The sequence below is a fragment of the Rutidosis leptorrhynchoides genome, chromosome 9, assembly GCF_046630445.1.
Source record: "Rutidosis leptorrhynchoides isolate AG116_Rl617_1_P2 chromosome 9, CSIRO_AGI_Rlap_v1, whole genome shotgun sequence".
Taxonomy (NCBI): Eukaryota; Viridiplantae; Streptophyta; class Magnoliopsida; order Asterales; family Asteraceae; genus Rutidosis; species Rutidosis leptorrhynchoides.
The window spans coordinates 93,009,350-93,035,233 of record NC_092341.1 but is presented as its reverse complement, the minus strand read 5'-3'; the positions used below and the strand labels follow the sequence as shown (position 1 = coordinate 93,035,233).

Sequence of the window (25,884 nt, the reverse complement as noted above, 5' to 3'; positions counted from 1 at the left end):
TGATCAGAATGTCAGATTCTATGTCAGATTCGGTACTTTAGCAGATTCGGTACTGTAGCAGATTCGGTAAAGATTCTGTATATCAGATTCTGTAAAAGAAACTGATCAGAAATACAAGAGACACACCCAGATTCAGTATAGATTCGGTAATCACAAGAATTGTAGCCTGTAACCACTTAAAACAATGGATTAAGTGATACAGAAACTCAGATTCTGTATTTGATTCGGTAGTCAGATTCTGTATGAATTTGAAGTTCAAACTCAATTCAATCCTTTTGAATTAGATTCTATAACCTTGCTGCACAAGGAAACACGTTAGTATCACACAAAATATCAAAGATACCGAAAGTACAGAATACCGAATGTCAACTGTAGCAGTTGACAATACCGAGTCTAAGTTTAAAACTTAGAAATATGATAGAATCCTTTCTTAAATCACACCAAGTAGCTGCGTATAATCAAACCGAATGTGATAGAATCACAATCACACCACAATCTGCAACACTTAAGATGAATTTAAGTAATGAAGCAGACTCGGTATGACAGTTACGATACCGAGTGTTGATCAAATCTTCAAAACTTGATGAATTGAAGAAATTGAACCGTCAGAAATGTGATTTAACACCTCATGAACACAACTGAAACCTTAAATCTTCACAAAAATCCAGAATCAAGCTTGAATTAAGCAATACCGAGAGTTTTAGTCACAAACTCTAAAAATCAACTTGATTCTCCATAATTGAAGTTAAAAAGCTGTAATGATGATCGAAACTCTTTCAAAAATACCTAATGCACCTTCGCTGAACTTATCACAAGAATCTGAACGTCAGATTATCAAATTCGATAATACCAAATATGATTCAAAATACCGAGAGTATTCAGATTCTGTAATCTACAATCTCTGGATCGATATAGTGATGTAGAATCACTTCCTGGAAGCTCTGATACCAAATGATAGGTCAGGTCATGTTGAGATTGAGAGAAATGATAAGATAAAGAGAGATTCGGTATGTAAGCATGAGACTCGATATTAGAGAGAATCAGTACAATTACATTCCACAGCTTCTAGAACTCAGTTACAATGCAATGGCTATCTAATTAGGACTACTTAGGTTCCTTATATAGCCCTCTTCTAAGGAACCTTCAATTAAGCTTATTTCACATTAACACTATACAACTTCGGGGTCCTAACACTCCTCCTGAGAATGCAGAACAACAGGATGTTGATAACTATTACAAACAAGATATACCTCATCCAGTTATGACATTTTCAGATATGCACGTGGAAGATTTGCACCCGAACTTGAGATTAGACAGACGTTGGATAGATTATCCAAAATACCAAAGGGGCTTGCACACTCTTCATTCAAAAGCTGTTGAAGTACCTAGGGTAATAGAATGGGAACCATTAGAGGTAGTGGAATTGGCCGAGCCAATTAGAGAATTACTTACACAGAGGTATGGTAATTCTACTTTTAACGATTGGGTACATTTATTCAACATGTGTAGACCTGTATATAAAGTATGGTGTGAAGAATTATTGTGTAGTACAGAAATAAATGATCGGGTAGCTACTTTAACCGATCGGACTTTTATTAGATTTTTGTTAGGAGGTTCGATGCGCTACATGTCTCTACTAGACATGGCTCGGGCCTTACGTATATATACGCCTGAGGAGCTAGCATCTGCCGATTGTCAAGGGTTGATATTAAATGGTGGAAAGATTGATGAAAATTTTGATACGCATGGTGTATGGAGTCAAATGACTAGCCATCACCGATTTAAAGGGGGAAATTACTCTTATACGGATATAGATAGAGCTGAGTTAAGAGTAATTCACAGGTTTCTAGCAAACTCGATTACACAGCGAGGTAAAAATAAGGAAAAGGTAAATGAGCAAGATTTATTTTACCACATGTGTATTCGAGACCCACAAAGCGCTGTAAGTATACCTTATTGTGTGGGTTATTATTTATCGGCTATGGTTAGGGGGATGAGACCGTACAGTATAATAGGAGGTGGTATATTTATTACATTAATTGCTGAGTATCTCGATGTGGATATAAGTCGGGGGGGATTATTAATCGAAGAACCAGAACCCCACGATACAATTGGTTTAAATGTATATCATGGTGCTACGGTTTTGAAGAGGCGAAATAACGCCGCAGTACAATATAATGGAAGACATCCACAGGTTGAAAGAAATCAACAGCCAGGTAATGTGGGAGGGGAAATGAAATGACAGAAATGCAAAGGTTTATAGCTTCACAAGAATATGAAAATGCTAGACATCGAGCATTTGAAGATTGGTAAGTTCATCAAAACCACATCATAGCTCATTGCCAACATGTAGGTAGAAACTATATTCCTACTCCAAAGCCCGTATTTCCTCCCTGGTCTATAGAGATCCAACCACCGTATCCTACTTATAACCCAACTGAAGCATTTTATAACACATACGGTTATGCATGGAACCCCTACTGGTATCAGTATCAACCCTAGTTTATTTAGTTTTATTTATTTTATTTTTGTAATGTTACTACATTTAACACTTATGTTGATATTGTAATAGTTTTTATAATTTTCTAACTTTTATTATTAGATTTTAATAATTTTGAATGTGGGGTAATATACCAAACTTCAAAAATATGTATATATGTTTGCAGTTTATCTTATGTACACAACAGGGTAAAACAACGCATTTTCAAAGACTGGCATTAAGTTCAGCAAAAGCAACTAATTTTGACGACAAGATGAAAAATAAATGTGATGTAACAACAAGACGGAATGAACAAATGATATGCACCATTTATCATTCAGCAAACAAACGCCAATATGTTTGGAAACTTTGGTAAAATTTGATCATTTTTCTACGCTAATCACCCTCAATAATTTAAATTGTTACTGATTTCTTGCAAATGAGGGCATTGCAAGATCTTAAGTGTGGGAAGGGGTTAAATTCTTTCGGATTTTAAAATTTTTTACTTTATACACTTGGTTACCATTAGAAATACTAGTAAAGCAGTAGTTGTATTAGAATCTAGTGCTCTATGATAATAAAGAACAACCCTAGTCTTATATACTGACTATCCAATTCTAGTAAAATTTTTCAAAATTTTCAATTAAATGAATTTAAAATCATGTTTATACATATTTATGAACGATAAAACTAGGTGTTAACACCGAAATTATTGTTACCTTGGAAAGGACATAAATTGAGAAACAAACCAAAATGTTAGAATTCATTTAAAATGGAATACAGGACAATAAAAAAAAAAGAGCCAAGTGTGGGAAAATTTACCAAGTTATCTTAAACATATGTCACATTTTTCTGTAACAAATAACTGAAAATACTTTTGCTTTGGACTAAACTAAAAAGTTTTACCCGATTTACTGCAAGAAAGATGGATCTACACGATGAATCAATTTCATCATTAAAAGAAAGTAAAGTCTTCCAAAAAAGAAACACGCTTCTTGATTTAGGTCATGAAGTTGTCGCCAGACCAGCTGTAGGTTGACGAAAAATCTAGAAAAGTCATCACTAAAATCAGCAGGAAATCCACGGACCTCAGCATAAAACAGGGTCGCCAAGTGGTCGGACTTATCCTAACCATGAGAGGATCTGTCTCGTAAAATGGGGAGGACGCCGTGCAAATTAGCTTGATAAGACTAATGAATCAGATCCCCAGAAAGGATAATCTCCTTAAAGATTAAAAATCAGCTTTTAAGCCTGATATTACTAAATCCTTGAGATTGACTTTAAAGATTGAGAATTACAAACTCATGGAATTCGATGATATCTAAACTCGAGCTTGAACGAGAAAATATTTTGATCAAATTAAAACCGATTTGTTTTCTGAAAACCCATTTTCAATGCGTTCATTACCATTGAACGTAAGATCCTAGGAATTCACCTGGAATTCATTAGGTCACCTGAACCAATTCGGGTGTCAACTGTAAGAACGGTGGTTGCATAGCATGGTCAAAGACAGGACCTTGTGCCAGACCGGAAAATTATAAGGGTGAGCTTTACTATTGCTCCTACAAAGGATAGTAATTGCGTCCGACACGTTATAGACCATAATTAAAAGTATGTCAGGGGACATTGCCTTAACAGTTTCTTATTCAACGCTTTCCTTTACAACCAGACGATAGTTTACCGAAAGGTAATATACGGCGCAAGTATACTGGACGTGTTGCTTTCCTAATACAAGGTTAGCAAGTGGGTGACACAAAACCACAAGTTTTGAGCTAAAATTTTCAAATCTGAAACCCACCAAACCCACAAAAATATTTTGCAAACACCGGTGAAGGGTTATTCCGGAAAACTTATATAGGGTAAAAAACTAGATTGAATTTTCAAAAAGATCAAATGTTTTCATAAAGATCCAATTTCCTTAATGGATCTAAATTTTTATAGTCATGTGGGACTGTAAACCACATCGTTACTACCATTGTTTATACCGCCGTATAGAAATCACTGATGTACAAAGTGTGAAGAATAAAGAAGTGATTCTAGTATTTCAAGACTATATTGCTTGAGGACAAGCAACGCTCAAGTATGGGAATAATTGATAAGGCTAAAAACGAACATATATTTCATAGCATTATCCCTCAAGAAAGACAAGCTTTTAGTTGCAATTGTCCTATTTACAAGTGATATTCGTTTAAATAATAAAAGGTGAAGACTAAGGTCAGATTCGACGAATTGGAGACGCAAACGACCAAAAAGCTCAAAAGTACAAAGTACAATCAAAGTGGTTCCAATTATTGATAAGAAACGTCTCAGAATTACAAGAGTACAAGATTCAAAATGCAAAGTACAAGATATTAAATTATACGCAAGGACGTTCGAAAATCGGGAACCGGGACCAGAGTCAACTCTCAACGCTCGACGCAACGGACTAAAAATTACAAGTTAACTATGTATATAAATATAATATAATATATAATTAATTATATAAATTATATATATTATATTTATATAATAAAATGTCGGCAAACAAAGATCTAAAAGGTGTGAGCTGGATCCGATATCTCCGCGACTCGCGGAGTTCTAAGAGCAAATGGGCCGCGACTCGCGGAACCCCAAATTCTAAAAATACCTATAAAAGCTAACGCATTCTGAACGTTTTATATATCCATATATCATCTCTCTCTATATATGTAAACGTATATATATATATATATATTTATATTTTAATTTTAATTTTAATTTTAAATTCTAATAATAAGGGTATGTTAGCGAATGTTGTAAGGGTGTAAGTCGAAATTCTGTCCGTGTAACGCTACGCTATTTTTAATCATTGTAAGTTATGTTCAACCTTTTTAATTTAATGTCTCGTAGCTAAATTATTATTATGCTTATTTAAGACGAAGTAATCATGATGTTGGGCTAAAAATATTAAAATTAGGTAATTGGGCTTTGTACCATAATTGGGGTTTGGACAAAAGAACGACACTTGTGGAAATTAGACTATGGGCTATTAATGGGCTTTATATTTGTTTAACTAAATGATATTTTGTTAATTTTAATATAAAGATTTACAATTGGACGTCCCTATAAATAACCATATACACTCGATCGAACACGATGGGCGGGATATTTATATGTACGAATAATCGTTCATTTAACCGAACACGGGAATGGATTAATAGTCACTAGAATTATTAAAACAGGGGTGAAATTATATACAAGGACACTTGGTGTAATTGTTAACAAAGTATTAAAACCTTGGGTTACACGCAGTCGATATCCTGGTGTAATTATTAAACAAAGTATTAAAATATTGTTACAGTTTAAGTCCCCAATTAGCTGGAATATTTAACTTCGGGTATAAGGATAATTTGACGAGGATACTCGCACTTTATATTTATGACTGATGGACTGTTATGGACAAAAACCAGACGAACATATTGAAAAATCCAGGACAAAGGACAATTAACCCATGGGCATAAAACTAAAATCAACACATCAAACATCATGATTACGGAAGTTTAAATAAGCATAATTCTTTTATTTCATATTTAATTTCCTTTATTTTATATTTAATTGCACTTCTAATTATCGTACTTTTTATTTATTGTTATTGTATTTAATTGCACTTTTAATTATCGCAACTTTTTAATTATCGCAATTTTATTTTATCGCACTTTTATTTATCGCAATTTCATTATAGTTATTTACTTTACGCTTTAAATTAAGTCTTGTATTTATTTTTAATATTTTACGTTAGGTTTTAACTGCGACTAAAGTTTTAAAAATGGTCAAACCGATCATTAAACGGTTAAAACCCCCCTTTATAATAATAATATTACTTATTTATATATTTGTATTTTTATAAATTAAAACTAATATAGCGTTAAGCTTTGTTAAAAGATTTTCCCTGTGGAACGAACCGGACTTACTAAAAACTACACTACTGTACGATTAGGTACACTGCCTATAAGTGTTGTAGCAAGGTTTAAGTATATCCATTCTATAAATAAATAAATATCTTGTGTAAAATTGTATCGTATTTAATAGTTTTTCCTAGTAAAATATAAGCTATTTCATATACACCTCTGCGCACATCAAATACATATATTGATATTAATAAAAGTAATAATAACAATATTAACATAACAATTATATTTTAACTTGTAATAAGGTTTAATATATTAAACTTACATTTTATTAATTATGTATTACTTATTTTATATAATAACCTATTTGTATATTTTTATATTTAGATTACAATATACATATAATATTGATTATTTATAGAAGTCATATATATGTAGATTCATTTTAATAACAGCTTAATTACTTCGTATATTACTTTACATTTCCAATTCAAATGATTAAATCGTATCTTATTAATTAATATACACCTATATTTGTATTTATATACATATATATATGTATATATATATATACATATATATATGTATATATATACATATATATATATATATATACACACACACACACATACACACACACACATATATATATATATATATATATATATATATATATATATATATATATATATATATATATATATATATATATATATATATTAACAATAATTATTCGTGAATCGTCGGGAATAGTCGAATGGTCATATGAAACAGTTCAAACTTTTTGAGACTCAACATTACAGACTTTGTTTATCGTGTCGAAATCATATAAAGATTTAAGTTTAAATTTGGTCGGAAATTTCCGGGTCGTCACATATCTGGTTCTTGAAGGCAGCGTCTATCACTCGCTGATACGTTTCCCCGGCGTTTTTTAGTCCAAACGGCATCTTAGTGTAGCAAAAGATGCCATGGTCAGTGTGAAACACCGTCTTATCCGCATCTCCTTCCGCCATTTGAATCTGGTGGTACCCTTTGTACGCGTCGAGAAAGCATTTAAAGCGGTACCCAGCGAGTGACTAGACCTTCCAATCAATTTCCGGTAACGGATAGTTATCCTTTGGGCATGCTTTGTTGATGTCTTTAAAATCAACACACATGCGCCACGTCCCGTTGCCGACTCTTGCCAAGCAAAAACATCGGCATTGTTAGATAGTAGCTCGCAGAGGGCACTTTTAGTTTCTTCCGAAAGGGTGTTGCCAATCTTAATGACTTTTTCGGGAAATGCGTTATTGATTACGACACCCCCTCCTGCTTAATGGGTACCGGCTGGAAGACCGGTTGACTGACATCGGCGCAGACTTGGGCACGGTCTGAAAATAAAGTTGCTACGCCTGCCCTTGTGGGGAACTTCAACATACCGTGAACCGTAGAAGGTATGGTACTTAATTCCTGAAGCACCGTCCATCCTAGAATCACATTATACTTGGATTGGCTATGAACCACTACGAATGTTAATTGCACGGTACGGGATCGGTGGTCATCTCCTAGCGTTACGTCAATATTATCACGTCGCAGGGGCTAAGTCGTTTCACCAGTGAATCCCGCAACGGGATGCAACGGGGGCTTGACCTTATCCCTCACGTCTTGTGGTAACTCCAAAAAATAATGTTCATAGATAACGTCCACAGCGCTACCCGTATCGATATAAATACGCGATACCCGGCAGCGTCCAATTGTTGCGGTAATTGTTAACGGTAGGTCCGTTGGACAGACTTTCCAAAATGCCAGAACATGATTGGTGCGCATTCCTATTCCTCCAGTGCTTCGGCCTTCCTTACGTGACCCGAATGCCACATCTGAATCATGTGAATGTGCTTTTCAGGTGCTTTATCTTTCCCTTTCTGCCACGCGAACCTCCTGGTTGCGGATCCTCCTTTGTTCGAGGGTTTCAAGTGGTTAAACTCCCCTAATTTAAGCCTTTCGATAATGACTTTCTTCAGTTCACGGCAATCATCAACGTCGTATCCTTTGTCTTCGTGAAAGATACAATATTGCGTTTCGTCCACCGCGAAACGCAGTTTCATAGGTTTAGGTGGCGGGAAGTCTTTGCTTATCTCCTCTGTTGCCAAAATTTCCTTAGGAGTTTTGGACAACGACTTTATTAAACTTTCTTCCTCTGGTGACAGCCTCTTAGAACCGTAACGTTCGTGTGGGCGGTAGTTGTGGCGGTTGCTAGACTTATGACTGGAACGTCCGTAACCTTTGCCGCTATTACTTCTGCTACCCTTATAGCTGCTGTTCGCGTGTCCCTTACCATTGCCTTTGTCATCTTTATCATTGCGATCCGTTGTCCTGTGTTCACCAATGGCCGCGTCCACGAACTCTTCTGACCGTACGTAGTCTTTTACCATCTTTACCGCCTCAACGTATGTTTTCGATAACTTTCGCCGCATCGCTTTTACCAGGGACAAATGCCTAACCTGACAGATTGCCATGATGTACGCAGAAATTTGTTGCGACTTCGACAAGTCTGGAATTTTCTGACATTCCGGCGTGAAGCGAGAGGTGAAACCCATCAAAGACTCGCGTAACCTCATCTTGATGTTATGCGCGTCCAAATGGGTCAGCTCTGTACGTTTAAAATTCTGGAAGCGCTGCACGAACTTGGTTCTGAGGTCCATGAAGCTAGTAATACTCAACACAGGCAACTTGGCAAGCCACTCCTTTGCGCACGGACTGAAGCTGTCCCGGGAACATGTGGCATGCCGTCGCATTGTCCCAATGTTGCATCTTGACGGCGTTCTCAAACTGCTGTAGAAAGTCTTCCGGATCCGAGCTACCGTCATACATCCCTAGCGTGAGGGGGTAGTGAGGACGGCGGGCAGCGGATGGGTAGCTATTTCCCTGGTAAACTTTTACGATGTTGCGGAAACTTCGAATGAACGCTTGAAGTTGTCTCCCATCATAGCATACCAGTTATTCAGCATGTTGTCCGCCAAGCCGGGTTGCTCGACCTGAGCACTCATAGATTCTGGTGCGGCAAGAATCAAATTCTCAATTAGGTCCTTGCGTGCCTCCTCCCGAGTTTTATCGAAACTCTTACCGGTCTCCGACACTGAACGCGTAGAGATACGGGTTGTACTTTGGACATACCGGTAGGCCTTTCAGCGCCTTTGGGCATGAGTGAGGGTAAAACGAATCCTCCCTTTGCCAAGAAGCGTATGGCTTCGTCACCGTTAATATGTTTGAGATGACGTACGTTTTTATCACACCCCCAGTTAGGGCCTGGGCGAAATGTGACTTAATATCAAAATATACCAACATATTATAATAACGAGAACAATACTAAATGAGAAAGTTAAACTTTATTGAGTACGCAACGGAAAATAAAATGTCGTTACAAAGGAGTAAAGTAAATGTTTAAATGCAATAGTAATAAATGCGATAATCTCTTGATCCTATGTCCAAGTAGCATCACATAAGCAGTAGATAAGTAAGCTTGAATCAAATAGCACCTGAGACAAAACATGCTAAAGTGTCAACCAAAAGGTTGAGTGAAGTTCATAGGTTTAACAAAAGTTTAACCGTTGTTTTAGACTACAAGATTTAGTTTGTAAAGTTGATCTCCCGCAGGATCAAAAAGTTATGCCAAAGCGTGATATTTTGACTAAACATTCAAGTTTGCCCTATGACAAGTTGTGTCTGTCCTTGTCGGTTTAATTTCATTATCAAGTAATACAAAGACTTAGTCAAATGTATCGGGGACGTTACTCCCGATAGGCCTACCCCCAATAATTAAGCATGCAACAGCAATTAAAAATATCACTGTAGGGACTTAGTCGGACATAGCCGGGTATATCATAGTTTAACAGTTTGGTACTTTTGTCTAAATTGTAAAAAGTAAAAACAACATGTGTCTCACCCCAAGTAAAGTAAGTAAGTTTGCTAGAAATAAAGAGGGGCTATGAATTCACCTTAAATAGCAGTTGAAGTATTCCACGCAAGAAGGAAAGTAAAGCAAGTAAGTGATCTGGATATCAACCTAGAGGTATAACGTTTGATTAGTTAATGTCTAACTAACATAAAGTATGTTTATTAATATAGCAACTATATTGACAGTGACGGTTTTCGAGAAAAGTTCCTATTTCTCAAAAGTTTCTATTTTTGGAAACTTACTATTTATGGAAAGCTTCCACTTATAGTAAGCTTCTAGTTTAAAAATGTTCGGGTTATAATTCTTAACAAAGATGTTGTACAATCTCGCCCAAACTTCGTTGCTAACATGCAAGTCACTCGAATGATCTATTGTTACCGAGTGGCCCAGGATCTCTTGACCAGAATCTAAGTCTTGGCATTCGAGATCCACAAGCGTCCCATAATGGTAACAATGATCACCCTAGGCCACAAGTAGCGGTGATGTTTGTAGTCTTTGTACGCTATCTTTAATTATAACCTTCACGTTAGGTGCGTATATACATATATATTCATTAATTCGATTTTAATTATAATTCCTATATATTAATTCATAAAAATACTTTTATAATTTTTAGTAACATATATTACTAATTATAACATGTTATTTATTTTATTTTTAATTGCATATAATTTATAACATTATTTACATGTTTTGGTAAAAAATAAAATAATAAACCGAAGTAAAAAGTAAAAAGTAAAAAGTAAGAAAAGAATACTTACTAGTAGTAATTCTTCAAAGAGAGAATGAGAGAAATTTTGGTGTGAGTTTGAATGAGAAATGAGGGGTATTTATACTTGAAAAAATTAGGTAAAATGAATAAAATAATTAAAAGAAAAAGAAATATTTTAATTTTTAATGGGATTTTAAAATTCAAAAGTATTAAATATTAGGTCATGGGATAATGCACAAAATAAAATAATAAAAGTAGTTTTTTCATTATAATTTTTAATTAAAAAGTATTTTATTTATTTTTTTTTTTTTTTAAATTCATTTATTTTAAGGATTTTTTTTTATATAAATAAAAAAATTGATTTAGTGCTTTTTCAAGAATATTTGTCAATTTTTTTTAATTAATAAATACAAATTTTGCATAAAAATAATAAAGAATTCGGTATTTTGTATTTTTAATAATAATTATGATTTTAATTATTAAACTATAGTTTTAGTAAGTTCGTAAATATTATTACATTTATATATAATTGGATTTATTATATAGTTAAATATATAATACATTAACTAAATAATAAAAGTGATACAAAGTTTATATACTTAGTTAAATTATGTCAAATTATATAAATTAATAATATATTATTTATTTAAGCGTACATTGTTGACTAAAAATTACTATTCGGTCAATATTTAATTGTATATAACAACCCTTAATACATATAGTCAGGCAGATAACCCTAGGGTTAATTCAGTAAATTTAGAAGTAGAAAAGTGAGGGTTGTTACAGTACCTCCCCGTTAATAAAAACTTCGTCCCGAAGTTTTAGGTAGACTTCTCGGATGCATCGGCGGTTGAGAAGAGATGGGGATATTTCTGTTTCATTTGGTCTTCACGTTCCCAGGTATACTCGGGACCACGTCCTGAATTGCAACAGATCTTAACAATAGGTATGGTGCTTTGTTTTAAGCGTTTAGCAGATCGGTCCATGAATTCTACGGGTTCCTCTATGAAGTGCATTTTATCATCAATGCGAATGTCATCCAAAGGAATAACGAGAGTGTCATCAGCAATACACCGTTTAAGATTTGCGACATGAAACACATCATGTACTTGACTGAGTTCGGTTGGTAGTTCTAATCGATATGCCACGGGACTAATTCTTTCAGTGATTGTGAAATGTCCAACATATCGTGGACTGAGTTTACTTCGTTTACCGAAATGGACAACACCTTTCCAAGGGGATACTTTCGACATGACTTTATCTCCAACTTGGTATTCGATGTCCTTTCGTTTCTTATCGGCATAACTCTTCTGTCGGCTACGGGCAGTTTCTAAACGTTGCTTGATTTGAACGAACTTTTTGGTAGTTTTGTGAATAATTTTAGGACCAGTTAAATGTCTGTCCTCAAGTTCATCCCAACACAGAGGGGATCTACACTTCCATCCATATAGAGCTTCAAAAGGTGCAGCTTTAATGCTAGAGTGATAACTGTTGTTATAAGAAAATTCAACCAAAGGCAGATGTCTATCCTAGTCTTTGCCGAAGTCGATAACACAAGCGTGAAGCATATCTTCCAATGTTTGAATGGTTCATTCACCTTGACCATCATTTTGCGGATGATAAGCAGTACTCATGTCGAGTTGAGTTCCAAGAGCAGTTTGTAAGGATTTCCAGAATCTGGAAATGAATCTACTGTCGCGATCGGATATGATTGATATAGGAACACCATGACGAGAGACAATTTCTTTTATATACAGTTGTGACAATCTCTCCATCTTGTCGGTCTCCTTGATCGGTAAGAAATGAGCAGATTTAGTAAGACGATCTACTATGACCCATATAGTATCATTTCCACTAGAAGTCTTGGGCAATTTAGTAATAAAGTCCATAGCGATACATTCCCACTTCCACTGCAGAATATCGGGTTGTGTCAACAGACCAGAAGGCTTTTGATGTTCAGCCTTGACTTTCAAACAAGTGAGACACTTACTAACATAAGTAGCAATGTCGGTTTTCATGTTAGGCCACCAGTAGAATTCCTTCACATCGTGGTACATCTTACTGGAACCCGGATGAATAGAATACCTAGTCTTATGCGCTTCATCCAAGACTAGTTCACAGAGATTACCGAAGCGAGGAACCCAAATTTGTTGCCAAAGTACCGTGTACCATTAGCTTTCACTTGGAGTTGGTTCTCAAAAACGATAGGTCCTTCACCTTCGATAAGTGTTGGTTTAATAGCTTCCAGTTGAGCTTCGCAAATTCGTGATATAAGATTTGATTTGATTTTCAGGTTTAAGGCACGAACATGTTTAACATTGTCTTTTCGACTAAGGGCATCGGCAACAACATTTGCCTTGCCAGGATGATATTCCATCTTACAATCATAATTGTTCAATAACTCGAGCCATCGACTTTGCCTCATATTCAGCTGTTTTTGATCAAAGATGTGTCGAAGACTTTTATGGTCAGTGTACACCGTAAACTGGGTACCATATAGATAATGTCTCCATATCTTTAATGCAAATACCACGGCACCTAACTCAAGGTCGTGTGTGGTATAGTTCTCCTCGTGTTTCTTCAACTGTCTAGATGCGTAGGCAATAACCTTTTCATGTTGCATTAAAACACAACCAAAGCCTTGCTTTGAGGCATCGCAGTAAACAACAAAATTGTCAGTACCTTCAGGTAAAGATAGAATCGGGGCTGTGGTTAACTTCTCCTTCAGAATCTTGATAGCAGATTCCTGTCCTTTGGACCACTCAAATTTCTTCCCTTTTTGTGTTTAGCTTCGTAAGAGGTTTAGCAAGAAGTGAAAAATCCTTTATAAATCTCCGATAGTAACCGGAAAGTCCCAAAAATTGGCGAATATGCTTCGTAGTCTTTGGTATCTCCCAGTTCTGAATAGCAGTGATTTTAGCAGGATCAACATGTATTCCTCTTCTATCAACAACATGTCCAAGGAATTGTACGGTTTTGAGCCAAAACTCGCACTTAGAGAATTTAGCATAAAGTTGTTCCTTTCGTAAGAGGTCAAGAATCATACGCAAATGTTGCTCATGTTCTTTCTCACTCTTGGAATAGATCAAGATGTCATCAATGAATATAATGATGAATTTATCGAGATAGGGTTTGTAAACACGGTTCATAAGATCCATGAACACAGCAGGAGCATTGGTCAAACTAAAAGGCATGACACAGAATTCATAGTGCCCATAACGAGTGCGAAAAGCAGTCTTAGGAATATCGGATTCCTTGACTCTAGGTTGGTGATATCCGGCCCTCAAATCAATCTTTGAATAAACACTTGACCCTTGAAGTTGGTCGAATAGATCATCAATACGTGGCAACGGATAACAGTTCTTGATAGTAAGCTTGTTAAGTTCGCGGTAATCAATGCACATCCTTAACGTACCATCCTTCTTTTTAACAAATAGAATAGGAGCTCACCATGGGGACGAGCTTGGACGAATGAAACCTTTATCCAATAGTTCTTGGAGCTGGTTGGATAATTCCTTCATCTCGGAGGGTGCTAAACGATACGGCGCTTTAGCAATAGGAGCAGCACCGGGAGTTAAATCAATTTGAAATTCAACTTGTCGAGGAGGTGGAAGACCAGGAAGATCTTCGGGAAACACATCGGGAAAGTCTTTAACCACTGGTACATCTTCAATAAACTTCTCTTTCAATTCAATCATCTTAACGTGAGCTAGAATAGCTGGATAACCTTTCTTAAGGTATTTGCGAGTTTTAATACAGGAGATGATGTTGAGATTGGAACCACTCTTTTCACCTTGGATGATGAGAGTCTCTCCATTTCCCAATGGAACATTAACAGTTTTATCGTAACACATGATATATATAAAACACCTTATATTATTAAGGAACGAGGCATTAAATAAGCCTTTTAGTGCACGATTCGAAAATAGAAATAGTTTTAAGGCATAGCCTTTACATAGATAGAAAATGGAAAAATAACTAAAGAAAAATAAGATTGGAGTAGTCTTCATGTCTCTTCTTCTCTTCCTCAAACTGCTTCATCACTTTTTCCATGTTATCCTTCACAAGTTTCTCTAGCCTTTCGGTTTAAGATTCAAGAGATTCTTTGATAAACTTATCATATCGCTCGTTCTTTCCTTTTTGCTTTTCGTAGAGGTACTCGAGATTGTCGTAAAGGTTGGTAACACGACTGTTAATGACATTGATGTCGTATTCCCTTAAGGCAAGTTGTTTGTTGACTCGACTTCTCTCCATTTTCATTCGGAAGTTAACATCCTCCTGGAGATGAGCAAGTGATTGCTTTCCCCGACGAGTGTTGCGTTCTTCCTCGTACTTTAGGAGCCTTAATTCTTTTCTTAGTTCAACATTTTCTTCCACCAACTTCTTAATTTCGCGGTCCTTCTCATCCATACGGACCTCCACTCTCACCATGTGGTGAAGCAAACCCTCATACTTAGCAGCATCATTATAAGAAGGAGTCCGGGCTCTCTTCCTTGATGGACCGGCTTCTTCATGACGTTTTTCTTTATCTTTGATTCTCGGAGTTGGATAATATTGAGGAGACCTTTGTGAATTTCGCAGAGTATTTGGACTATAGTTTGGTGAAGCAGGACTATAAGAAGGACTTCGAACAGGTCTTGATGTTTCAGAGTGTCCAACACCTACTTCGGTAGTAAGGTTGTGAGTTGCCTTGTTAGGCTTGTTAACGCTTGGGCTTGACATCCTATCATTAGGAAAGAGACTTTGATTAGAATCTTTTAGTCAAGTTTTGGAAAGCATAAATGTTAAGATTATAGGACAATCCTAAGTGCATTAAAGTCTATGGCAGGAAAGGTTATAGTTTCCTAGATTGCTAAAGCACCCTAGATAACACATAAGGCACATACAAAAATGCAATCCTGGTTCTCTATAACAGCCTGGTTATGCTCTGATACCAATCTATCACACCCCCAGTTAGGGCCTGGGCGAAATGTGACTTAATATCAAAATATACCAACATATTATAATAACGAGAACAATACTAAATGAGAAAGTTAAACTTTATTGAGTACGCAACAGAAAATAAAATGTCGTTACAAAGGAGTAAAGTAAATGTTTAAACGCAATAGTAATAAATGCGATAATCTCTTGATCCTATGTCCAAGTAGCATCACATAAGCAGTAGATAAGTAAGCTTGAATCAAACAGCACCTGAGACAAAACATGCTAAAGTGTCAACCAAAAGGTTGAGTGAAGTTCATAGGTTTAACAAAAGTTTAACCGTTGTTTTAGACCACAAGATTTAGTTTGTAAAGTTGATCTCCCGCAGGATCAAAAAGTTATGCCAAAGCGTGATATTTTGACTAAACGTTCAAGTTTGCCCTATGACAAGTTGTGTCTGTCCTTGTCAGTTTAATTTCATTATCAAGTAATACAAAGACTTAGTCAAATGTATCGGGGACGTTACTCCCGATAGGCCTACCCCCAATAATTAAGCATGCAGCAGCAATTAAAAATATCACTGTAGGGACTTAGTCGAACATAGCCGGGTATAGCATAGTTTAACAGTTTGGTACTTGTGTCTAAATTGTAAAAAGTAAAAACAACATGTGTCTCACCCCAAGTAAAGTAAGTAAGTTTGCTAGAAATAAAGAGGGGCTATGAATTCACCTTAAATAGCAGTTGAAGTATTCCACGCAAGAAGGAAAGTAAAGCAAGTAAGTGATCTGGATATCAACCTAGAGGTATAACGTTTGATTAGTTAATGTCTAACTAACATAAAGTATGTTTATTAATATAGCAACTATATTGACAGTGACGGTTTTCGAGAAAAGTTCCTATTTCTCAAAAGTTTCTATTTTTGGAAACTTACTATTTATGGAAAGCTTCCACTTATAGTAAGCTTCTAGTTTAAAAATGTTCGGGTTATAATTCTTAACAAAGATGTTGTACAATCTCGCCCAAACTTCGTTGCTAACATGCAAGTCACTCGAATGATCTATTGTTACCGAGTGGCCCAGGATCTCTTGACCAGAATCTAAGTCTTGGCATTCGAGATCCACAAGCGTCCCATAATGGTAACAATGATCACCCTAGGCCACAAGTAGCGGTGATGTTTGTAGTCTTTGTACGCTATCTTTAATTATAACCTTCACGTTAGGTGCGTATATACATATATATTCATTAATTCGATTTTAATTATAATTCCTATATATTAATTCATAAAAATACTTTTATAATTTTTAGTAACATATATTACTAATTATAACATGTTATTTATTTTATTTTTAATTGCATATAATTTATAACATTATTTACATGTTTTGGTAAAAAATAAAATAATAAACCGAAGTAAAAAGTAAAAAATAAAAAGTAAGAAAATAATACTTACTAGTAGTAATTCTTCAAAGAGAGAATGAGAGAAATTTTGGTGTGAGTTTGAATGAGAAATGAGGGGTATTTATACTTGAAAAAATTAGGTAAAATGAATAAAATAATTAAAAGAAAAAGAAATATTTTAATTTTTAATGGGATTTTAAAATTCAAAAGTATTAAATATTAGGTCATGAGATAATGCACAAAATAAAATAATAAAAGTAGTTTTTCCATTATAATTTTTAATTAAAAAGTATTTTATTTATTTATTTATTTATTTTTTTAAATTCATTTATTTTAAGGATTTTTTTTATATAAATAAACAAATTGATTTAGTGCTTTTCCAAGAATATTTGTCAATTTTTTTTAATTAATAAATATAAATTTTGCATAAAAATAATAAAGAATTCGGTATTTTGTATTTTTAATAATAATTATGATTTTAATTATTAAACTATAGTTTTAGTAAGTTTGTAAATATTATTACATTTATATATAATTGGATTTATTATATAGTTAAATATATAATACATTAACTAAATAATAAAAGTGATACAAAGTTTATATACTTAGTTAAATTATGTCAAATTATATAAATTAATAATATATTATTTATTTAAGCGTACATTGTTGACTAAAAATTACTATTCGGTCAATATTTAATTGTATATAACAACCCTTAATACATATAGTCAGGCAGATAACCCTAGGGTTAATTCAGTAAATTTAGAAGTAGAAAAGTGAGGGTTGTTACAGTTTTCCTCCTGGGTTTCCGTTTCTTCTGAGTCACACTGGTCAGTTTCCTTCTCATCATCATCGAACTGCAACCGGGTGCCCTTAATGGAATCATTCGGAGTTTCATAAGTGCTATCGTCATTAGGTTTGAAAGGGTCATATGGTTCTTTGCCATTGTTGGTAGTGGGTTGCGGGTTGGAACCTTCTGTCATTTTGCTATGAAAGCGTTGATCAATCGGGACCCACGGATGGGGCCAAATGATCAAACCAAAATTATTCGGTCTGAGTGCAAGTGAATTAAAGAAAGAATTTAACCTTTGGAAGTGGTTCCTACGGTTAAATAGGGTATGAATGTGGTGGTGTTGTTTGTCTTTTTCCGAGCCTCCAAGGTAAGCTACAGAAGAAGGTTAGTATGTGCGAGTTGATCAGTTGGTCGATTAGCCTTCAAATGAGGCCTGGGGGTGCTATTTATAGATTGATAATTGACGGTTATGCATGATAACCATCATAATAGCACCCACGATCTGTAACTGCCACTAGAGCCTTCTAATCATGCCTACAACCTACTCCACGTTCTCCACGTTCCTGAAATGTAGGGATATGGTCCAATTCAGCAATATCAAGTCAACCTCGTTAGTACGTCACGCAAGCAACAACGTGACGTTGACTTGAGCACACAACTCCATTTAACTGGACATCGCGTGTTGCATGTGACACAGCAGTAGGTTCCCGATAGGTTCATGTGATGGACGTCATGCGTCACGCGAGTAGTCATGTGACGTCATGCGTCACGCGAGTAGTCATGTGACGTCATGGCGTGACGTACGTCATTAATAGGGTTTGTTTTTGTTTTGAGTGTTCCTCGCACTTAAGTAATTTGTATACTCCGTATTACCTAATTTCCATAAACACACATGATAGAATGTACTTAGACATCTTGATAAAATCTAGCGATCTCAATCCAATCATGCAGTTTTGATGATCTTTAAAAAATGAAAACCATTCAGGATAAGATATTAATCTTTACCGTATTGTCGTCAATCACTGTACTGATTGAGTGATTCAACATTTAGGTGGTATGTATCTACTTTTGTGTTAGTGAAGAGTTAGTTTTGGCATGTTAAGATAACTAGTATTTTACAAAATTAACTTCAGAATTGTTAGACACTATTTAAAGGTCACACAGTTAATGAGTTTTGAATGTGCAAGTGGTTTGTTCTGTGTTCTTCTATCTACAGAATAACAGAACTATTAAAATGAACATCAGATTCAAATTTAATTTCATGTCATTTACTGTCACCATGTGGGGTAACATTTTAATTTCATATAATGGTTTAAATATATCTTGCAGACTATTAAAACACGTTGCTTACAATTACAATACATGTTCCTATAATCTACATCTGCGTCTACTTGTATATTTGGTAAAATAATACTCCGTAATAACAGAATAAGATTACATTTACTCTGCTCACCTGAGCAGTGGGATCCAATTTTTGACTCATTTGACTAAAAACAATGTACCAACTAGTTACCAACCCAAAAAGATTGACCACATTTGACCTGAAATTAACCTACAAACATATCAAACCATGTGACTTATTTGCCTAAACATTCAAAAAGGTTTATTCTACCTGCTACAGTACAGGTTTATTATACATATATATACAAAAAGCTTTATGCACATAACACCTACAAAATCTCAAAACGTTACCGTCATTTTAAGTTACCAACTGTCACATTTATTATTTATTATTTCATTAAATTGTCCACACTAACTAGTTGTATTAATTTGGTCAATTATAAAAAAATAAAAATCACAAGACTCATCAGTTGGATCCAACTCATATAATAGAAGTGCAGGCACAAAATCTCCTTCAAATCAATTTCGGGGACTCAATATTGGCCCATTGTTTTAACTTTTATTGCAGTCTTAACCTTGTCCCTTGTGCTTATGGCACTTGCACCTTTGTCCTATAAAACTTGTACCTTTGTCCCCTAAGCCCCAAATTACAACCCCTTCGGCCTTTAAAATCTTCTTGTCCATAGAACCAGGTTTCTGCTATATTTCGGGTTGGTATAGAATGGCCCGGTTTGTCAGTTTTATAAGTATCGTTACCACCGGTCAATGTACAGCTTCTAAAGCATATAATACAAGTTACAATAGCATATAAACATTTAACTGAATTTGACACGTCTAAAGCTAAAGAAGAACAAGTGAACAACTTGCAATAATTGTTGACCTAATTTGAATACAAAAGGACCCGATGACATGGTCTCTTTTAGTCATCATTTTTCTGTTTTTTCAACAACAATCAACACAAATGGAAAACAAAAAACTAAGTACGCGTTTAAAATGGGGTTAAAAACCGTGAAAAGCTTACACTAATTGAATGAACTAACAGCGATATCTACAGACGCGAGCTCCTAAGTTTTAAAAAACAGCTAATTAGACGTTGTAGGGGCCCTACTGCTTTCGTAACCACTACTATCACCGGATTCAATGTATCTTTTCTCCATCAACCGATCCCTTCCTAATTCCCGATTCCCTCTATGTTCCTGTAAACGATCGACAAAATGAAAATTGAATCCCGACACAAAAGTTTAACTAGATGAAAGGTTAATTACAGAAAACGTACGTCTCTGAACGGAAAATCATCAGCCTCAAGCATATGAATCACATGACCCATTTTAGGCCTCTTTTGAGCACTGGGGTCCACACAGCGTAACGCCACTAATAAGGCACGTTTCAAAGCTCTTGAAGATGGTTTTTCAGGTAATTTCGGATCCAAAACTCCCTCCGCGTTCCTACTTGTTACCATACTTTTAAGCCAATCCACAAGATTCACCTACAAATAGTCCCGCCTTACAATTAAAAAAAAAAGAAAAAAAGAAACGAAAACGCCCTCGAAAGATGAAATTAATTAATAATTCACAATTACTAACCTCATCTGGAGGCCGACTATAATCTACAGGATTTCTACCACTAATAATCTCCATAATAAGAATCCCGAAGCTATAAACATCACTTCTCTCATTCAACATGCCCGTACTAGCATATTCGGGAGCAACATATCTATGTAACAAAATAAATTACGCGATTAATCAACTCATACGGCGTATATCACTTATACATATAAAATCGGATACAATGAAGCATTAGCTTACTTACCCAAATGTTCCCATAACTCGAGTCGTGACGTAACTCTTCTCAGATTGTAAAAGTTTGGCTAACCCAAAATCCGAAACTTTAGGGTGCCATTGTCTATCAAGTAAAATATTGCTTGATTTAATATCACGGTGAACCACTTTCGGCTCGAGTCCTTCGTGCAAATAAGTCAACCTACAATTTCCCATTTTTTTCTTAATATCAATCAAACATTTACATTGTAAACAAATTTCACATTTTGGATTCCAAAAGTACCCTTTAGCCGTTCCAAGCACAATGTTCATACGAATCTCCCATGTAAGAGGACTAAGTGGTCCTACGTCGCCATGAAGCCATTGCTCTAAGTTCCCATTGTTTACATACTCATAAACAAGAATCCTAAACACAATAACCAAATCACTATACTAATACAATTCAAAGTCAAAGTCAAAATCAAAGTCAACGTCAACTTGATTTCAAGGAAACCAAAGTTCATACCTTTGAGCTCCTTCAGCACAATATCCAAGCAGCCTAACTAAATTCTTGTGTCGAACTCGCCCAATCGCTTCGACTTCAACCTTAAACTCCTTCTCAGCTTGCCCTCTACCAAAAACAACACAATTATTTAACTACATTTTATTTAACTTTATCTAAATTTAGTCAACTAAAATCCCTAAATTTCCTAGACTCAAACAACACTTCATTTACAATCAACATTTACTAATGGGATAACAAGATAGGCCAGTAAAAATTATGGAAAATCTTTTCCATTTACTTGGTAACAATTTAATGAACATTATATACAACAAATTAGTAAAATAGTAAATAAATAAACATTAAACATGCATAATAAGAGGACCTGTTATTAAGCAAATTCTTAACAGCAACCATTGTATTATCAGTCAAAATACCAGAATAAACAATCCCATAACCACCTTCACCAATTACATTTTCATCTGAGAACCCATTTGTTGCAATCTCAAGTTCTCTCAAAGTATACCAATGACCCCAACCCAAATGAGACACTTCGGGTTGAACCGAAATAATCGATAACTGATCACCCGACCCGCTTCCATAACTCGACCCGCCGCCGCCACCCGGGTAAGAAATTCGGTGCACTTTATCATACCCATTTAGATTTAGATTACCATCATCTTCACTTGCATGGTTCTTAACTATAGCTAACGAACCCGGTTCGGTTACTTGGTTTTGCTCTTGCTTATGTATCTTTTCGGTTTCAATGGGTTCGGGTCGGGTCGGCCCGACTCGGGGTTGTGAAATTTCGTCTGTGGTAGTTGGGATTGTGGGTTTTTGAGGTAAAGTTTTAATCATTTTAAAAGATTTTTTTCTTTTGGAGGTGAAATAAAGTGAAAGTAAGAAGATGATGATGACAATGGCGGCTCCTAAACAAACTCCTAAAACGACATAAAATTTTAAACCGAGAATTGAGGTTTTTTTAGTGAGTTCATCTTTGAAAAAACCGGACATTTTTGCTGGGGTGGTTGTCTGTTGTTTGGTTTGAAAATAATTTATGAATCATGTGAGTGAAAGAAAGAAAGAAAAAAGATGGTGAAAAAAAGACAAAAGTATGAAGAAATTGGTTGAGTTGAAGAAGAAGAAGAAAACGACAGAATCAAGTGGGGACTGAGGAAGAGAGAGAGGACCCTGCATTTTTCAATGATAGCAGAAATATCTACCGTATATTATGCTAATTAAAAATTAAATATTGTTTTGTATTCTTAAATTCGAAATTATTTGATGTCATGTTGTAATAAGTTAAATATTGTTACTCCGTATTTGTTAGTACTACATTATATAAATCACATTGGATCAAAACAAGGTTATTAGTTTATACAACATATATGTAGGAAAAAAAATGTTCGCTGATTTTTAGTCATAATACAATACAACTCATAAGAATTTTACTATCAATTACAGTAATAGTTTACTATATAGTTTTGACTTTTGAAAGATTAGAATGCACAATCAATCAATTTATTCTTAATAGTTAAAGATGCAATAAATATGATGCCAAGGGGCTATATCTTTTTGTGAGGGTCACACACTCGCATCAAAACAAAACCATCTTGTACCCGATAAAATAAAATTCCAGGGTAAAATCCGAGTTTTAAATTACTATGTTAACCATTTTACATTCGTGTGTCGTTCTTTTTAACAGCAGTTAGCAGTTGAAGATTATTCAGGAGAGACTAAACCACCAACGTGTTCATCTTTTGCAATTGCATAACCTGCCCTCAACTGCTTCTCATGAGAAAACCCGGCCAATCCGAAGGTATGAGCGGTAAAACCCCCTCCCCACTGCCCCCGCAACGCGATCTACTGAAAACACCCTTGGGTGGAATTCAAAGGTTAAGGGGCAACCTACCCTTGGGTAGAATTCAAAAGTTAATGGGCAACCTTGTCTGCAATGTTGCACCTCACGGGAGTGGAACTCCAGACCTCTCGCTAAGAGAGGCAGACCATTACCACATGAGCTACAACACAAGGTTTATACATCATTGTGTCGTTGTGACGATCCTTCCAAATCCCTTTGGACGAATACATCATTCATTGATTTCATAGTGAGGTTTTGACCTCTATATGATACGTTTTGTAAACATTGCATTCTTTTAAAAAGGCACACCATAAATGAATATATAAATCCAAGGTTTTCAACGTCTGATAATTTTCACGTATAGACAATTACCGTATATAATAGTTTACAATACTACATCAGTTGACAAAGCAATCAAAATAAGATACACGGTGATGATTTTGTGAATGCAAAGTTTTCTTGAATAAAGCATGTATGACTCCATGCACATAGCTTGTATAACGTATAAGCAAACAGCGGAAGACTTCTAGGAACCTGAGAATAAACATGTTTAAAAGTGTCAACACAAAGGTTGGTGAGTTCATAGTTTTAATGTTGCGCATAATCTATATATAAAGGTGGATCACAAGATTTCAGTTGTTTCATCCAGAAACGTTTATCAAAATATTCTACAAAATTGAGCACCCTGGTAACTAAACTTAACGCATATATAATAAGTACCCTTGTTTTAACATACATGCAACCAACATGTACAATACACGTAATCCAACGTATATTAAACTCAAATAGCATACGTCTGTTTTATAGTTCAGACTAGGGTTTCTATACCTGGAGCAGACGGGGATGTCAAGCCCTATGGATCCATATACAACTATTCGCGCCCACCAATTCTTATAACTGGCAGCTACTAGTTACCAAAGCTAACGGATTTTCGGTTCAAACTCAGTGTAGATTTAAGTATGTACTTGTAGCCATTGCGTTTAAAATAAAGTGCATGTATTCTCAGCCCAAAAATATAGATTGCAAAAACATTTAAAAAAGGAGCAAATGAAACTCACCTTAGCAGCACATAAGGTCATTCACCAAAAAGTGACCGAAACTCGGAATGCAAAATTAACCGTAGATCTCAACCTAGAGAACATATGTTGGTCAATACATGTCTAATAAACTAGGTTGGGTTATAGTGTATCATAATCCTAATGCTCGAGATCGACATACAAAAGTTATCAAAAGTCATTTCAAAAAGTCAATTTTGACAATTGTTCAACAAAACGAGACGTGCCTTATATAAGGATTCATTTACTTGGCTAGTAGTATTTTATCAATCTCATAAACAGGTTGTTTAAATATTAATTGCAGATTCAAAAGCAATTCCAATTAACGTCAATTATAATTCAGTTGACCATATCTTTTGATTCGTTCATCGAAATTACGCGATTTCTAAATGAAAAGTTATTGATTTTTCGCCAGCTTTCCGAAAACATGTATATCATATACCTTTTACCAGTAATATATGTATTTAGTTCGTGATTCATTATAAACTGTTTAACGACGAAATTTAGCATACAAGCATGTATAAATATATACTCGAGCACTAGACATGTATACACTATTAATATATAAAAGATAAGATATGAATGCTCACGTATCAATATTGAGATTCAATATTGCAGGAAAGTACGTAGACGCAACAGAGATGATAAATACTAGGTTTGACTTGCGAACAATACCCTCGAACAATACCCATAACCTCCTTAGTAATAACCCATAGTTTCCTTAGCTCTATCCCGCTTGAAAACCCATTTTGAAAGTGACACGCTCATGACCTCGTCGTAGTATTTTAAGTGATATAATTAATAATAATACTAATAATACAAATAATAATAAAATAAATAATAATAATAATAATAATAATAATAATAATAATAATAATAATAATAATAATAATAATAATAATAATAATAATATAAATAATAATACAGAGCGAGTAGAAGATATTTGTGTAAAACAAATCGAGTAGAAACTGGCCTTTTATAGGCATAATTCCTGATTCTGATGCCCATACGAGTGCATGGGATTTTAGTGCAAATATCATGCACTTGCATGAGCTCATGCACTCGCATGGGCTCATGCACTCGCATGGGTTTTATGCCTATTTCCCATGCGATCGCATGGCCGTCAGATCCAGCTCACATATTTTTTGTTTTCTTGTTTGTCGACATAATTAAATATAATATATATAATATATATAATTTAAATAATTAATTATATATTATATTAAATTCATGTGCATAGTTGACTTGTAATTTTCATTCCGATGA

At 35.0% G+C, this 25,884-nt stretch overlaps 1 protein-coding gene across 1 annotated transcript; it reads right to left on the bottom strand.

Annotated features, from left to right (window-relative positions):
* Positions 1–20,280: 20,280 nt before the first annotated feature.
* On the bottom strand, positions 20,281–22,805 carry LOC139866901 (probable serine/threonine-protein kinase At1g01540). The gene is made up of 7 exons (XM_071855195.1): positions 22,088–22,805; positions 21,727–21,831; positions 21,505–21,627; positions 21,253–21,423; positions 21,027–21,156; positions 20,720–20,929; positions 20,281–20,639 (listed from the first exon to the last, which is right to left on the bottom strand). The coding sequence occupies exons 1-7, from the start codon at positions 22,714–22,716 to the stop codon at positions 20,526–20,528; spliced, it is 1,482 nt and encodes a 493-aa protein (XP_071711296.1). The 5' UTR covers positions 22,717–22,805; the 3' UTR covers positions 20,281–20,525.
* Positions 22,806–25,884: the final 3,079 nt, after the last annotated feature.

What these genes read in the sequence shown, in the direction of transcription:
- LOC139866901 (XM_071855195.1), bottom strand. Translation starts at nt 22,716, where the DNA reads ATGTCCGGTTTTTTCAAAGATGAACTCACTAAAAAAACCTCAATTCTC. An exon ending in CGAGTTATGGGAACATTTGG is followed by an intron (nt 21,157 to 21,252) that starts GTAAGTAAGCTA and finishes TTTGTTACATAG; the next exon opens with ATATGTTGCTCCCGAATATG. An exon ending in ATGATTTTCCGTTCAGAGAC is followed by an intron (nt 20,640 to 20,719) that starts GTACGTTTTCTG and finishes GATCGTTTACAG; the next exon opens with GAACATAGAGGGAATCGGGA.